Consider the following 17762-nt stretch of genomic DNA (forward strand, 5'->3'; position numbering starts at 1 on the left):
ACTTAAACAAGATTTAAGCTGTTTTATGAATATGTCCATTAAGGGAAATGCAAAGAGAAATAAACCAATATGAGTTTAAGTAATAATAATAACAATGCATCTCAAGTGTGTTGTGCTTTTCTAAAAACTCAAAGAAACTTTACAGGAACCAAACAAAATCATAAACAAGTAACCTGGTTATGTAAAGGTTGTTTAATGTGTGGAATGTCAATATTGGTATGAATTAGCAAAATGGTAAAACGGACCTAAAGAAATCACAATCTCTCACATTTTATGATGGTAACATGGTGCAAATGGGAATCAGTGGGAAAAGAGTGTAAAATTAAATCTTCACTAAAAGCACACGGAGGTAATTTTTGGGGATTAAATGTTAATTTGTGGGTTTGAAAGGGAAAAAAGGCCAATTTACCAAGAGCAGTGATTAACTAATCAGCAAGAAAACCAGAAATCTTGAAGCTTTCACCGTGGATGATGGCAAAAAATCCCATTTTTCAGCAAAGAAAAAGACAAAATATCCAACACATAACCTTCAATATTTAGCTACGTACAACCCTGCACATGCATGCAGTGTTTCTGCTCGCCTTTCTGTCCGAGCTGCCTTGTTTTATTTTTCATCACATGAATCCTTCAACCCTCAACCTTTCTGCTCTTCAGTGGACAGCTTCCCCGCTGATCCACAAGCTACAAAAGCTCCCTCCTCCACAGGAGAACAAGGACACGGTTTGTGTGCGAGTCCTCTCCACAGTCCTTTGATACCAGCATCCATGTGGGTGTGCGCATTACAAACAGAAGATGCTGCATTTGGGTTAGCCAGCCGCTGCAGAACTTTTGCTTTTTGTGTCTCCGTTTTACCAACAAGTGCTGCACCGTGAGGGGAAAACTCAAAGACGGGGAGGGAAGCATGACTTATGCCTCTGACCATGTCAGAGTCAGATTCACGATACCTACCAGAGATGATGCATTGTAAACTTTCAGAGATGGGATGAAGGGAATTTAGCAAAACAGATACTTAAATTCTGGAAATTTGAGAACAATTTGGAAAAATTCCCCAAACATAATGACATTGTCTTCTTTGTTTCTCTGACTTATTTAAGAGGAAAAATCGTGGATGTATCAGAAATGTGTGAATCAATCCCAGAGCAATGTGTGTTATTATCCACAGCGGGTCAAATCCTGTGGGCCAAAAGGCCGCTCAGCCAGGAAGAAGCCGCACAACAGCAGCAGCACAGGAAGCCAGACTGCAGTTTGACCTTGATTTCTGGAAACACGTCTTATGTTTGATTAAACTGAAATTAAAAAAACATTTTAGGATATTATGAAATGAATCCTGATGAGGTTTGTTTGTCAGATTAAAAGCATCTTTTAAAAAAATAATCGCCTTTTAGTTGGTGTTAAACATACTTCAACATTTCTGTTTTTAAAAATCTTTTCTTTTTTTATTGATCTGATGTAACATTATAATTTTAAATGTAATTTTTTCAGCAACTGCAAGCGCAAAATCATCATAATTAACAGAAGTAAAGGCATCCAAACATCCATCTATAGAGTTTGTTTCTCTTAATGATCAAATTCCTGAAATAAATGGACTTTTCGGTAATATTCTAATTTATCTCATGGCTTTGTAAAGTTTAGTGTTTGGTTACATCCAAAAGGAAGTATGGTGGTGGAAGCATCATGCTGTGGGGCTGTTCTGCTGCAGGAGGGACTGGTGGACTTCATAAAATAGATGACATCATGAGGAAACAACATTATGTGGAAATACTGAAGCAACATCACACAATTTATGTTTTGTTTTTGGCACATCAATGAACCAATCGGACATTTTTCTTCTCATTCTGGTGATTTTGACCTGAAACAAAGGAAGCTTCCTCTAACTTAACCCCAGACAGAGAGGAAAAAAACGTGAAAGTGAAACATTTCTGTGGCTTTAACGCCGAAACGTGTTGATGTGATCGGCGCAGCGGCAGCTGCTGGTAATCTTAGCAGAAACTTTCCCTGAAACAGACGACAGGCTGCGCTGCAAACTCCCAGCTGTGTGTGTTTACAAGCAGCGAGCGGCTGCAGCGCAGCAGCGCTCTCATGTCGAAAAGGTCACTGTTGCTTTGGAACGGCGCCATCTGTCCACCCTTCAGTCGGCAGAAAGTCGGAAAAAGACGGAGGAAAGCATCAGATGGTTGTGTTTTCACAGAGGTTAGCATCTACAGTCAGCGAAGATGAGGAAATATCCCAGGAGTTATTGCTGCAAGTGACAATATTGTTTTGAGACCTTTTTTAACTGATATTATGGAAGAACACATTCTCAAAGATCCATAAACTTTTAAATTCTAATGAACATTTAGCACTGGAACTGGGAGACATTTTAAATATCCAAAATACATAAACAACAGAAACAATAAATAAAATTAATTATGAAGTCTCTGTAAACAAACTAGTCCTTCAGAAAAATGGCCAGATGAGACCAAAACACAGACTGAAGACTTTTATCATCCAGTTTTTGGTAGAAAGAGAAAAATAATAAATCATGCAAATGTTAATGATTGAGCTCATTTTAAATGACCATGCAGATAATTCATTTATTGCAACAGGCCTGGGTGTGTTTACACCAGTCCTGTTTAGTCCGCTTTAATCCAGCTCCAGTCCATCTGTCTGCAAAGTTTGGTTCGTTAGAGCGGGGCATTCTGGGTAAATACAACCAAAACAAACGTGTTAACTTAGCGCTACCAGGAGAAATGTTTCTTTATCCTCCAACCACTAAAATCTGACGAGACTCCATTTTTGTTTTCATTTGTGATGAAGGAAGTTGCGCTCAGTGTTTTCTTCAGAAGTTTTTGAGTCGTTCTCACAGATTTCATTCGACTGCATCCTTTTGACGCACTGCAAAACTGCAGTACCGCCCTCTAAGGACACTTTTCTTTTGAATCATCTGGAGAAGAACCGAGAGATAACACCATGCACCAGAGAAATCCCCTGACTTTCAGTTAAACTTGACTAAAATTGATTAAACTCCACATATTTGCCTGGCGGGAAGCATAAAAGCTGCTTTCTGGTGTCCGTAACGCGGAGCAAAACGACGACCAGCGGTCTGAACGCAAATCGCCTCTCTTCCTCTCCATCTCCAACTCGCTGACATAATCCACCTCTGCGGATTTAGTCTGGGATCCAGCAGATGTGAGATGTTGTTTGGAAGGTTATGTCATAATGAAGCGGTGCAGCTGCAGCCAAGATGCCTAGGAGGGATCACAGGAGATCAAGGAGCCGCCGTCAAAGCAGAACACGTTGCCCTTGACAGCTGGCGCCGTGGGAGTCGGCTCTTCGTCGGCCCCACAGCAGATAAACGCAGAGTTTTGTTTGGTGCACACGTGAGGGCATTGGGTAAACGCTACCCTTGTGCCAGATGCAGCAGGCGGGGCTGAAGGAAAGAAGCAGAGAGACCGAAGGAGTGATTGACGTTTCACCTCACAGGAGTTTACTGAGGCCGCCGCTTCACGAGAGCACGGACAGGAAGTTTCAACTCAACAGAAAGGTCAAAACATAAAGAAAAATACACACGCTGGCCGCACCGCTGACAGCTCGGGTGTAAAAAGGGAGATTCAGATAATCTCAGAAAATATCTGGAGTGGCAGTGTAAAGAAACTAAAACTTTGTGGCAATAGTTAAATACATGTTGGCATAAATCAGTCCAGCAGTAGTAGAAAACACAAAGATACAGAAGAGTTTGTAGGTGTCCTGATATGCTTCCTAGAACAGTTTAGGATTGGAATATGGTCTAAACAAAACATCATCATTACAATTTTTGCACAAATTCATCCTTAGATGACAAGACTTTATTTCAGATTTAACTGTTTTAGGGCCTCTGTCACTTTAAATCCTATTAGGCTGCAGTTGGCCACGCCCCCAAAATTCTACATTTACACTCGCACACGAAAATGGCTGCAAACTGATGTGTAATTATACAACCGTACATCTTTGAAAAGCAAAAGTGGAGCCTCCTGCACAAAAAACAAGAGTGCAGCAAGTGGTTTCTACATGGAAAGTCAACAACAAAACTCATCTTTCCAGACTGGAGATTTCTTAGCTGTTTTAATTTCATTCTGGTCTTGTTTTATGACAAAAGAACACTACAATGTTAATTTACCAACTGTCTGTAGAAGTTAGCTGTGCTGCGGCGCTAAGACTAGCTTGTTTGTAAATACAACCAATCAGTAGATATTTGCTTTTTGTATTGTCATTATGATGTCTCAGTTTTCAAACAAAAAACATAATAAATGAATAAATGAAGAGTCAGCCACAGTTCACTAGAGTTTTAAACTGTTGTTTTAAATGTTTTTTTTATAATTCAGCAGTGAGAAATGTAGAAACAAATCAAAAACCTAGTAGTTGCCAGTGGACAAAAATCTATAAATGTATAAGAAGCATCATGAAGCATCAAGACGTTTTTACCAAATTTTCCAAACACAAGACTGATAGCAGTTTCAAACTAGTAATTTTCTAACATCCATGCAGCAGCTAGCTGTACTATATCTATTGCAAGCTTGAATGTAAACAAGAACAACTGGACATTTTCAGGTTTTTGATCCATCTCTGTCAAAAAGCAATACACAGTTAATACAATATACCACAATTTTGAAGTATGGGCTCTTTTCTAATTTCCTGTGACGGCTAGCTGTGCTGCAGGACTGATCCTAGCTAGCAGATGAGCAGGACCAAATGGTGGAGACTTGTTTTCTGCTGTTAATTTTATGCAGTTCTGCAGCTAACAACGTTTCAGTTGGCATATTTACTTTGGCTTTCTTATAAACTGCCAAGATGAGATAACTGGCAGTCTTTGCATCACCTTCAGTCTCCTAACCACTTATTCATAACCACACTATATCATCAAAAACAGTGTGCATTCTTATACGAAAGGAAGTGTTTTTTATCCTAACACGTTACAAAAGATTCCAAACTACATAATTGTTGCTTTAGTTATTATGTTGTTTTCATTCTGGCAAGCAGATATCAAAACGAAGCACAGCGACCTTTTCATATGCAGTCTGGATAACACAGTTTTTCTTTCTCTGATCAAACACTCTGTTTTGCTTCAAATGTTAGAAAGTGCATCTTTGATTCGCGTCCAACGTGTGGGAGTGGGGTTGGATAAACAGGCTCACACAGCAGGGGAGGAACAGAAGCAAAAACAATGAACACAAGCTAAAGCAGCTCCATGTCGCTGTTTGTGCTGCTCAGGTAAATTAGACTGAAGTAATGTTTCTGCTAGTCATCTGACACATTTACCTTGTTCCTTTGATTAAGCAGCTAAGACAACAAGCGCTCGCTGTGTTTGCATCGATTGCGCCGTTTCTGGCGGTGATTAAACTGCAGCAGCCTCGTGCTCCCCTGTCAGGGCTGAAACTCGCTGAAACCTCCGCATCCTCCATCTCATGTGTTGCCAGGTTTGATCTGGGAAAACATTTAGCTGAGTTTGGGGGTAAAATAAATGTTTTTAATAACTCCTGATGCGTTTTTTATGAACACAGCCGACTGCTTCGCCTTCAGCTGCAGAAATACAGGAGTGAGGCTGAGGCTGCCAGGTTATTGCAGTCACATTCACATTATTTTTGCAAATATATTCCTTGTGAACCCCTACTTTGTTTTTGTTTTTAAGTTATGCAAATCTCTTGTATATGGACTATGCAATAGGCTGGAAGCAATATATGCAGTAAAGTGAGTAATACACTAGAAACATATGCAGGTATTTCTCACAGGGTTAGGTTCTTATTTTGATCTTAAAACATAAAATCATAGCTATCTGCAGCTGTGTTCAAAATAACAGCAGGAGAAATTATATTTACTAGTAGATGTAGTAGAGTAATAGAAAACCAACAGGCATGACATGCACACTTCTGATTCTGTGTAATTGAATTATTATTATTAGGTTATTAACTGGAGTTTAATAATTTAGGTCCTTTATTTAAGTATGAATTCTTCCACTAAAGCAGGGGTGTCCAAAGTGCAACCTGGGGGCCATTTGTGATTTTGGGCGAACAGTGGAATGGTTGGTACACATGGACACGTTTTCTTCCTTTATGGATATTTTTTTCAGTTTTACAAAAAATATATATAACTTCTTCAAAAAGTATTAGCTGCAAAAAATAGACTCCTATTCATAAAAGTTTTGAAGTAACCAAAAACACTGACCTGCTTTTTCAAAAGCAAATCTTACAACCCAAATAAGAAAACAATCAAAAGAAATGTGGGTTTGTCTATTACTAGATACTTACTACAATAATTTACTGATCTGTTCTACAAACATCCGACTATTTTGTTGAGCTCAATAAAAACGTAGTTCTAGTTGAGCAGATAAAATGAAAAACATGACATTTTTGTCTCACTATGTGGTTCCAACTTAACGATTTTAGCCCTAATGACAAAAAGTTTGGACACCACATCACTATAGCAGACACAGTGGACGGGTTCTGTATGTCTGGGAAACTAGAACATCAAACCTAGTGCAGTTTTTTTTTTTTTTTTTTTTTAACGAAAATACAAGATTTACCATTACCTTCTTCAATGCAATCTACAGCTGGAAAAGTTGAAACATTCATGTTTTAGGAGTCCAGACCTTCTGCATTTAATCAGACAAGCAGCAGAAAAACAAACGAAGTCTATGAATGCTTAATAAACCAATAAATATGTAGCAAAACTGACTTCCATTGTATAAGAAGTACCCAAAGGCTTTATACACTGACGACAAAAAGACATGCAGCAACATTTCTCTGCAGCCTAGCGACCTCTGTGTACACAGAGACAAATGGATTGAAATAATAACAGCACGCATTCAGGCCAGCCCAGTATAACGTTATTTCAGTGTGTAAAAGTCAATTATGTTGTTGGCTTTTATATCAGACCAGTGAAATTCTTTGCTTTCTCCATTCCAAAGCTAGTGATGCTCTGCGATAACAATAAACTGCTCCTACAGGCTTCAGGATCTGATGGTTGACTGTAAAAGTCACATATTCACTTTTAGTACATAGAAAAACACATTAATGGACAGAAACGAAAGGCAAGGCAGAAAACACATCAATATGTTCACTTTTATTTTACGTGTTGGCCTAACAATGCCACTGCCAAGAGCAAGCAGTTAACTGCTAAGCTAGCTATGTAATTAGCCTGCTAGCGCCGAAATGCTAACACAGTAGGACAGCCGTTTCACTCTCAAAACATAGTCTACACAAGATAGCTTAGTGAGATAACGAATATTAGAAATTAAATACTATAAATGTGCTTGGAGAACGTTAACAACCCGTAATTAAACGAAAATAACACAGTGGCTCTTTATTGCTTGTGCTCTTCTTCATGTATCTGTTGGCACTGTTTAGTTCAAACGATACACCCAACCGTCTCCTGGGGAGCACTGCCACCTTATGGTGTGATTCGGCATTACATCTCCATTCATTATATTTTCAATCAATTTTAATTCTGTTAAATTATCTATAAAAGAAAACAAAGTGAGCACATCTTTGTGTGTGTCAACTTGATCATTTTGTTACATGCTGGATTCATGTTAATGGGTATTTAAAGACAAAACAGAGGACAAAGGTAAACATGGCAGTGTGTTGTAAAACTTACGTCTCATGTCTCTGAAGTAAATGGTCTGTCTGTTGGGGTTGAGCAGCTGGATAACGGAGTCATCGTTGTTCTTCACCCTGCAGCTGATGATCGCCGTCTCTCCCTCCACCACAGCCACGTCGTCCGTCACCAGGTTCTGACTCACCACTGCGTGACAGAAAGGTGACAGGAAGGCTTAAATTACGAGACTTCAGTGAATGCACCATAAAGAACGCCACGCATTCTTCATTTCGAGTCGGCCATGAAGGCAAAACTTAGCTCAATTTGACAGGAGAGGAATCGTAACCCAGCGGTGTCTAAAGTACAGCCCGAGAGCCATTTGAAGACCCTGCTTGTAATAACGACATTTTTGGCTTTCTTTTGTTGAAAACAAGTCGAGTGTTGGTGAGAGAATTACAGCCAACTGATTCAGTTTTAATGCAGATCAAACACGCCGCCATGATTCCCTCCTTCCTGGTGAACAGAAACGCTTCGGGTCCGGACGAGTCAGCGGGAGCCTTCATCGCTCAGATCGCTGCGCTTCCTCGTTGCTCAAACAATATCTGCGCCTGCAGGATGAAGCATTGAGCCGCTCCACCTCCGTGTTGTTAGGATTTGAAAAAGTGCAGCAATAACCTCTCAGACTTCGCTTTGGGCCAACATCTATCGCCGCAGCTGACGGTTAGCCTGTGGTGGCGCTGGCTCGTTTTAAATGATGAGTGGAGAGCAGAGCCGGGCCGGGCAGCCAGCCAGCGGGGGGCGCCGGTGACGAGGGCCCCCCGCCGACAGAACCACGAATCAAGTGACAGAAAACAAACAGGACGTCAAATTATTGGGAAATGAGTTCATTGAGGGGGGGGGAAAAAAACTGAGGAGGATCTGAAAGGTAAACACACACTGTGTACGTGTCACCATTTCTCCCAGCAGCTTGTCAACATTTAAAAATTAAACACCCAGAAATGACCCGGCTTATGAATTATAAACCAGAGCAGCAGTTAACCAAAGCACATCCAATTACCGGGATCAGACCTGTCTCCGAAACCCGCCGAACACACGCCGCTGATTCATGAGAGCAAATATGTTCCAGAGGAAAGAAGACGAAGAAGAAAAAAAAAAACAACAACTCATAATTTAACAAATGAGGGTTTTCTATTAGCATCAGGGGGAGAACTGTGTCACGGCAACATGACAGGGTAAAGAACGGCTTTAATCATTTATGAATGCAGGCGCTACAGGCCAGCAACAACTGACTGCTGGCCTGACTCAGATTTCAGAGGCTCATTTGCACCAAACGTCCGGTCCGCTCAGCGCCACCAGTCAGGAGGTTAAAACCAAACCAGCGCCCAGCAGCTCCTGGACACCATACAATCCCTCACATCCCTCTGCTTGTGACAAACTCTGAATGTTTCTGTCTTCATCGGGACTTTACATTGACCTCCTTTACTTTTTCATTCACTTTTAACAGCTGGAACCATTAGAGCGGTGGCAAAAAAATAAAAAAAAAATCGATTCACGTAAGAACTGCAAATCTATGATGGCAAATTAGGATGGAAAATATATGTATAAAATAAAATTGCAAGAATAAAGTGGAAATAATATGAGTATAAAGTCATAACATTATGAGAATAAAGTCTTAATACTATAACTTTATCCTCAACATATTATGACTTCTCATAATTTTATTCTCATATTTTTTTTCTTCTTAGCCTGACCCTAAATCTTATGACCTTATTCTCAAATTATTATGAGTTTTTTCATATTATTATGACTTTATTATAATACAAGTTAATTCTTGTGATTCTATGTTCTAATTCTCATAATTTCATGACTTAGTTCTCGTAATTTTATTTTTCTTAGCGCAGCCCTACTACTCCATTGTACGATTGTAATTCAGAATCAATTGAAAATGTTTCAAAATTGATTTAAAAAAATGTCAGCTGTCTGTCGGCCTCCATTTTGTAACTACATGGGATGTTCTTTTAAATACTTTAAAGGAACATTCATGTATTTTCAGGCCTGTGGTGCCATTTTATAGCACAATTAAGTAAATACACTGTATGCTGTTTTTAGTTGCTCTAAAATTGCTTCACATATCAAACATGACTTAAAATAAATTTTACGTCCTGATTTAACACCTTGAAATTTGGTCTCTGTCTCTTTAAAAACTCATCGTCTCTCTGAAGAGGATGAAGCTCCGCCTTCAGGAAGTCACCCCAACATGGCTCCTCTATTAACCAGCGTTGCTCTGAGCAGCAGCTCCTGTGAGTTCAGCAGTTCCACCAGCTGTTTGCTAATTACTACTGGCTAGTCTGAAGGAGCAGAGCCTCAAAGGCGGGGCTAGGTCCACCCAGGTGTTTTAAAAGCTGAATGGTTGCCATGGAGATTAAATGACTTTTTTCTCAAACATGAAAGAATCAAAGCAACACTCCAAGTTAGTTATTGATGGGGGGGAAAACATTAAACATGACGGAGAGATAAAAAGTTGATTTTACATGAAACTGAATGTTTATGCGACATGGAAAGGAATTTGGAAACATTTTTCTCCGTCCTTGGACACTTTATTCAGGATTTATCCAGGTGGTCATAATGTAATGCCTTGTTTTCCAACAGCATTGGATTTAAAACTTTGTATGCGCCGGCAGTTGTTGCCTCTGAAGTGCAGACAGCCGTATTGATTCCCTCGCTAGGAGGTTCCTCACCATTCAGAAGGTCAGTGGTTTGAACTCCAGAGTCAGAAGAACCATTGCATGAGATCCCGACGCTCCACTTCTCCACCATGCATTCATTACTGAGTGATTTCTACAGGAATGTGCTTCTGAATGTGACCTGTACCACAGACGTGTTGAAGTGTTGCTAAAGAGGATAAAAACATCAACAGTTCACCATTTTACAGTCGCTGTTTGCAGGAAAACCAGAACAAGTAACTTCCTACAACACTAACTGCTCTTTATTTGGTTTTTGACCTGTGATTTTTAAAGTACTAATGAGGATAGATACAAAGCTACAGATTTAGAGGACCTGCAATCTAAAGTTGTGTTCACACCAGCCTGTGACCGGTTCGCTTGGGGAGATGAGAAGACAAAGTCGAACTCTGGGCTGCCTCCAAACCTCGATCTGGGTTCGGCTGAAGTGAACTCTGGTTCTGTTTGAATGCATATGTAAATACCAAGCGGACCAGAGACTGTTCCAAAAGCAGGAAGTGGACTACAACGCAGGGGATTCTGGGTAAATACAACTAAAACAAACATGCTAGCTTAGTGCTAGCGGGAGAAATGGCTCGTGGTCTTTAGCCAAAAACAAATCCTACAACGGCGAAAATCTGACGCCTCCATTTTTGTTTCCGTTTGGGAAGAAGGAAGTAACGCTTAGTGTCTTCTTCAGAGGTTTTTGTGTCGTTTCCTTCAGTGGTTCTTGATGCAGCCCCCCCCCCCCACAGGGGAGGAGGGGAACAGGTTGCTCAAAGTGTTTAGTTGGTTTGACTCAGAGAAGAGAAAGAGAGCTACAGCAGCTGGAGATGGAACGGATGCTGACATTTTGTTCCCCAATAAAACCGAGTCTACTAGACCATCAGGAGAGAAAATAGCCTAAAAGTCTTCGAGAACAGAATTAAATTCTGCCGGCAGGTTAGAAAAATCCTGGGAAAACAAGTTTAAATAATCTTCCACCATATTAAACTTTAGTTTATGTTCTATTAAAGCGCCTGGTTCGGTTCAGGCATGAAGCCTATTACAGATCAGATCATTTACACATGTGCAAATGGCTGTTTAATAGAGAAATTACACCACTGTTTTGGCGCAGCTTCGCATAGCCATTTTTTGCACCACTCTTTGCTAATAACAAATGAAACTCCTCCTCTCTCCGCCCGCTGGAAGCAGCTCTGACTCTTCCCGAAGCTCATGCCGACGGCGGCGGCCGCCGTTAATTGGCCTCCACCTCCCTCCGCCATGTCAGACGTGTTTATTTTGCACAACAGGAACAATTAAGCCGCTGACAAGGCGGCCTCATTTAAAGTCGTCCCCGGCAGACACCTTGCGGCCCCCCGCTGTAACCTTCAGTGCTGCCTTGAAATGCGTTTGGCTGTATGGAAGACATATTATCATAAGCAGATGCCCACGCTGCCGCCCACCGACGCTCAGCTCCGAGAAGCGAGGTCGACTCCTGAATATCAAAGACACGGAGGTTCATTTAGTCGGGGTTCTGTTTGGGCCGCCGAGGCCCGGCGAGGCCCGTTGATCTGAAGCTCATTTGTTAAGCTGTCTGTCCTCATCCGTCAGCATCACAACAGCCAATTTCGCCTTCCCTGCTCATCTTCCCGCCTCCTAATGGCCGGGGATGTTCAGAGCTTCTTCACTTCTGAGGTATGCAGATAAGAAGTTCACGCTCCTCCCTGTGTTGGCCTGTCTTCTCTTTATTTTAATCGTTCATTAAATCAATGGAAATTGATTGGGTTTTTTTTATACATCTGTGAGCGTTGCTAGCGCTCTTATCTCACGAGAATCAGATTTGTCTGATCATAAACATCATACCTGACAACCTTCAGCCTCCACCTGTTTGTGAGAGATGTCGTGTTTATTAGGTGAGTTGCTGCTGCTGTGTGATCTCTTATTAGATTAAATTAAAACTAATCAAAAGCAATATTGGGCCGCAGAGACTGAATTGGCTTGCAATCCCGTCTACTTAACATCAGCGACCCGAGCGGTGTGTGCGGCGTTCCTCTCAGATCATCCGACATCAACATGTTGTAAAACATTGGGTTCTTTTTTTTTTATGTATCTGTTTAGATTTATGTAAGCATGCGTATGTATTCTTGTTTTATAATCGATTTGTCTGAAATAAAAGAAAATCAGCTGATCCTACAGACCAAGTTTTCATTACAAATGTTAAGAAAACACTATTTCACAATTACGGTGTTTCCATTACATAAGAAACGTAATTAAAATAATCACGTAGCAGTTTGTTCGCATGATAATTTATGAAAAAACAAGCAGCACCATCCCCCTCCATCCACTTCCTGTCGTCTTCCTCGTGGTTTCCGCCAGTAGTAACATCTGGCTGTTGATCATGTGACTCGTCTGATGCGAAAAAAGTGTTTCTATCGCAGTTTTGCGAAGTAGACCAATATGAATACGGCCACAAATAAAAACCTCATTCTAACACAAAAACGTTCAACTGAAAAAAGATAATTGGCGTGTTTCCATTATGCAAAATTATTTTAGAAATGTGAAATTGTGCAATTTTACGGTCAATGGAAACGCAGCTATAGAAGGAGGATTACTGGTTTCTCTTCGCTTTTCATGTTTTATTTGGATCTTTTGAGGCAGAAATGTGAAGTTACACAAAAGTTCTAGCTAGTTTTCAGAATTATTCCATTAAAGATCTGAAAAGTGTGGCATGCATCTGTGTTCAGGCTCTTTGAGTCATAGAATAGTGGTCCCCAAGTAGGGCAGGGCAACAAATCGATTTTATTGATTAAGTGATCGATTCTATTTTGAAATTGCACAAAAATCCGTGAGGGACGACGGAGTCCCAGAGCGAAATTCCGTGAGAGGTGTACGGAGCCTGGTGCCGGAAGAAAAACGGCGAGTGACTGAGGGTCACTGCGCGTAACACACACCCTGTAAATTCTAGACACTAACAGGTACCACAGAATTGCACAAAAATCCGTGAGGGACGGCGGAGTCCCTGCTCGAAATTCCGTGAAGGAGGTGTACGGAGCCTTGTGCCAGAAGCCCACTAAAATGCTGTTTACATCGTTTTAAACTGTGTGATTGTGAGTGGGAATAAAAATAGCAACAGGTATTTTGTTCCATATAACACAGTAGGAGTGTAACAGGTAAACCTTCTATGGATGCAAACTCCACTAAAAACCCACCTGTTTAGGATTGTATTTGAAACGTAATCAATTACAAATTTATTGATGGAACCTGACTTAATGTCGTGTTTTGATTGTTGATTCTATGTTGCATTGTGTTTCTGTGTTTGATATGATGTAAAGCAGTGGTCCCCAACCAACGGGCCACGCAAGACATAATGAACTACTTTCAGATCTTTTATTTTTGAAAATCCTAAACCGGATTTGACCGGTTACGTCTTGCGCGTCAAAATTGAGCCAACTTGCAGCAGAATGAGTAACAAAACTATTGGAGTACTGCGCCCCCCCCAAACAGCATCGGACTCGATACTTACGACGCGCACCCCCCCCCGGCAGCAAAATTGCGAAGGGCTGACCGGTCCGCGCGACTAAAAAGGTTGGGGACCGCTGATGTAAAGCACTTTGAACTGTCTTGCTGCTGAAATGTGCTATACAAATAAAATTTGATTTGATTTTGATTTGAAGTGAATTCTTGATTTTTTTGGAAAGTGTTATTTTTGGATATAGTTCAGAGTGATGTTAACACGCCCAAGGCGGCCATCTTGATTTTTGTTCTTGTAAATTTGTGTCTTTACTCTTCTACCACTCAATCACCTGATTATAACAACAGATTAATAAACGTAAACTTTCAGGTGTTGCAGCTCATTTGAACTCATTTGTGTGTTCGTGTTCTGCACACAGAAGTGTGATTGCATGTTTTCTGATTTTTTAAACATTTATTTAATCAATTCGGAGCAATAAAAACAAGATTGAGATTACTTTTATTAAAAAGTATCATAGCAGTCCAGGGGCCACAAATGGCCCCCGGGGTGTACTTTGGACACCCCAGCAATAGCTTCATGTCACGCGATGAATAATAGCAGTGAATAATTTTATTTATTTATTTTTTTACCACCAACAGGTTTAGATTTGTTGTATCTTGTGATCTGCAGGTATACCTGCTTTGTGCCGCACTTTTTCCTTTCCACTAACTTTACAATAACATGCAGCACTCTGTTAGCAACCAGCGTCGTTAGCGATGATCTTTGGAGGCTGAGTTATAACTGTCATGTCAACATGGCTGTAACTTAATATTTTTGTATTAAAAATCCATTTTAATTGGTCCATATGTGAACAGAAATGAAAATAAAAATCCTGTTTTGGATCCAGGTTGGAGGTTTATCTTCTAAAATTTAATTTCTGGGATTAAAAAAAAAAAACAACAAAAAAAACCTAAAAGATCATTTTGTTTTGAATATGTAGGCTTTTTAAAAAAATCTAAAAACGTAGTTTTAGCTACATTTTTACATCTGTAGTGTTACATCTGTAAGCTACACCTTAAGAACCTGACCGAGAATCGGTTTTAGGTTTTGTTCCTTTGAGCGGGTCCTGGTACCGTTCTGGACCGGAACCAAGTCCTGCTGGAAAATGGAACCAGCCTCTCCATAAAGCTCATTCGGCAGAAGAAAGCATAGATTTTCAAGTCGTAGTTAATCAAAGTTAATACTGGTGCACTTTTTCCTTCCACTCAACTTTCTATGAATATGAAATAACTTTGCTTTTGACACGTAATTGTTTTGTTTTCATTCTCCTTAAGCCATATTAATCAAAGGTTCAAGAAATAAACACTTGGATTATAGTGTGTGATAGAGCTTTATATAAAGACACATCTAGAGAAAATATTGAACTTTTTCAGGAGATTCTCCATTTCTAAGCTCCCACCATTCTGCTTGCACTCTATTATTCAGGCCTATTTTGTTACTCTATAAATTTTCAATGTTGCTAAAATCCCTTTAAAGGAATATTTTTCTATTATCTTGAGGCGATGAAGCAGAATGTGAATACAGAATCTCATCGGAGGCCTTGACATCTCAGTTAACAGCCCGCTCCGCCCAGCTGCTGAGAAAAACAGACTAAATTGTTCTGATTTCCTAAAAATGCTTCAGAAAGATCTGCATGTCGTTTTTTTTTTTTAAGGAGTCGCGGGAAGATAAAGGTTACGATGGAGGCCGGCGAGTCTGCTGCTGAGTGATTGTGCACACGGTGTAATAACACGTTACAAGCTCACGTCGTGCATTTTTATTCAGATCAGTGAATATTTGACAGTAAAACTGCGGCTTTAAAACGAGCCCGAAGCGTCGCCTGCAGCGCCGAACTCAACCATCAGATGGAAGTTGCGGAAAAAACAATCATAAACTTGTCCTTTCCTCACTTCCAATCCGATATCTGAGGTTTGGCGTCAACCGATCCAGAAAAATCAGCTGAATTGACTTCAAGCATTGTTGATTTGTTTTGGATATTTAAAATGTCTCCCACTTCCAGTGGTTAAATGTTCTCTAGCATTTAAAGTTTATTGACCTTTGAGAATGTGTTCTTGAATTTTTATCATGTCGTTACCATGATATCATTTGAAAATGGTCTCAAAACGACAATATTATCGTTTATCACGATAACTTCTGGGACAATTTATCATGACAGCTGCCTGTGCACGTTTATTTCATTCATGCATTATCTGTAGTTGGAGGCAGCAAAAAAAAAAAAAAAAAATCAGTCTGTGTGCCACAAATGGGCCCCGCGCCACACTTTGGACACCCCGTCCTAAACTAGAAAAGTAGTTTTAAAAAATATTTCAGTAACTCATATTTTTTCTCACATTGAGTGTAGAGAAGCAGCAGCTGAAACGTTCAGCCATCTTTCATCGATTCAAAGAGGAAAGATTTATGTTAGCTGTTCCACTGAGCTGATTTTAATTACAGTAAATCTGTCATCAATTCCTTCTAAATTATAAGGTGCAAGCGATGATGATGATGATGATGATGATGATGCAGGCTTCATCCTCCACCTTATAATTTAGAGCCGGAGCAATAAGAAAACTGATGTTGTTCATTTTTTAGGTTATATTTTCAGATTTTTACTTCTTCAGCTGCATTTTCAGACTCATTTTCTGCTCTTTTGGTTTCTAAAAGCCTCTTCATATCGAGAGCACTTAAAACGTGTGTTTATATTACGATCCGCACAAAGGAAGCTCACCAAGGTCGGCGATAAAGTCTTAGAAAAAGGTTCTAGTCATGGAGTCGTAGCAACAAAACCAAACGTATCAAATGACGCTGAATTGTTTCTATTGTGGACGGAAACCTTTAGCTGGAATTTAAAAATGCAGGCATCTGAATGTCAGGAGGAATTTCAATCATTTCTATTGGAGTGCAAGACTCTGATTTATCTGTTGTAAAAAAAAAAAAAAGCTTCACGCATTAACCCCATAATAGCACAAAATAAAACCAAAAAACAGGCAAAAAATATAAATAAGGACATTAAAGTCAAGTTTACACACCTTTCAAATCCATTCATTAGATTCCTAAAAGTATTGTGTATTATGTATCAAATGTACATAAAATATTCTGTACTTTAAGGAAATAAGATCTATATTGCTTAGTGTTGAGGCAATTTTGATACTTAGAATTTATCAGTTTAATCTGAAGCATTAAGATTATCGGAAATGAAATGGATTCTTTAGAATAAATTATTTTATTGCTGCTCAGTTTCCTTCTCTTCCCATAAAAAGTCAGTAAAGAAAAGATTAATATCCTTATTAATGAAGAATATTAATGAGTTCTCATTAATATTCCACAGTGGTCACAGTGAATAATAAACTTTTAATAATGTCTTTAGCATCAAAGCTTTCATGATAAACTGTCACGTATTGGCAGTTTTGAGTACTTCTAATGATTTATTGGTTTTATTTCAATTATTTAGCGTCAATTTAACCAGAACGGATTCTCACTGAGTTTAAAAAAATCCTTTCAGGGAGAACTGGTTGGAAACAAAGAATAAATATGCAACTTTTGTACACTTTCATACCAAAATTAAAACCGAAACAAATGTTTGCCTACCAGTAAAATCAGTTTTTGGTTCATTTAAGTTTGTTTTAAATGAATATTCAGGAGATTCTGTGATTAAAGTGGGATCCTAAAAGAGATTTTTAATCTACCTGGTTGACTAAACGTTACATTAATAAAGCCTTTTTGTAGGTTCTGATTTCTTTGAGAAACCGAATTTTGGATTTTCTCTCAATTTTAGCCAGAATAATTAAAACTGAGTGAATTAAGCATTTTTTAATGATTAAACTGCCTCAGTGAAAAGATTTAGACCATTTTAAGTAATTTACTCATCTAAGCTATTACTTTACAAAAAATGTATTTGCAATAAAGAGTAGCATGAGTAGATTAACTTCATCAGGACGCTTTATGTTTGACCTGAACCCGTTTCATTGTGTTTTCTAACAGTCGAAACCTTTTTGAGGCCAAAAAAAACAAAACAAAACACG

General features: G+C 39.4%; 1 protein-coding gene across 5 annotated transcripts in view; it reads right to left on the minus strand.

The window, feature by feature from the left end:
* The window catches only part of cadm1a (cell adhesion molecule 1a), a 400396-nt gene that overhangs the window by 92317 nt on the left and 290317 nt on the right, over positions 1 to 17762 (minus strand). For all 5 annotated transcript variants that reach the window (XM_032576103.1, XM_032576102.1, XM_032576104.1 and 2 more), the window contains one exon: positions 7609 to 7755. In XM_032576103.1, the coding sequence (XP_032431994.1) occupies positions 7609 to 7755 (147 nt within the window). The remainder of the gene's footprint in view (positions 1 to 7608; positions 7756 to 17762) is intronic.

Source organism: Xiphophorus hellerii, chromosome 11, assembly GCF_003331165.1.
Source record: "Xiphophorus hellerii strain 12219 chromosome 11, Xiphophorus_hellerii-4.1, whole genome shotgun sequence".
Lineage (NCBI taxonomy): Eukaryota > Metazoa > Chordata > Actinopteri > Cyprinodontiformes > Poeciliidae > Xiphophorus > Xiphophorus hellerii.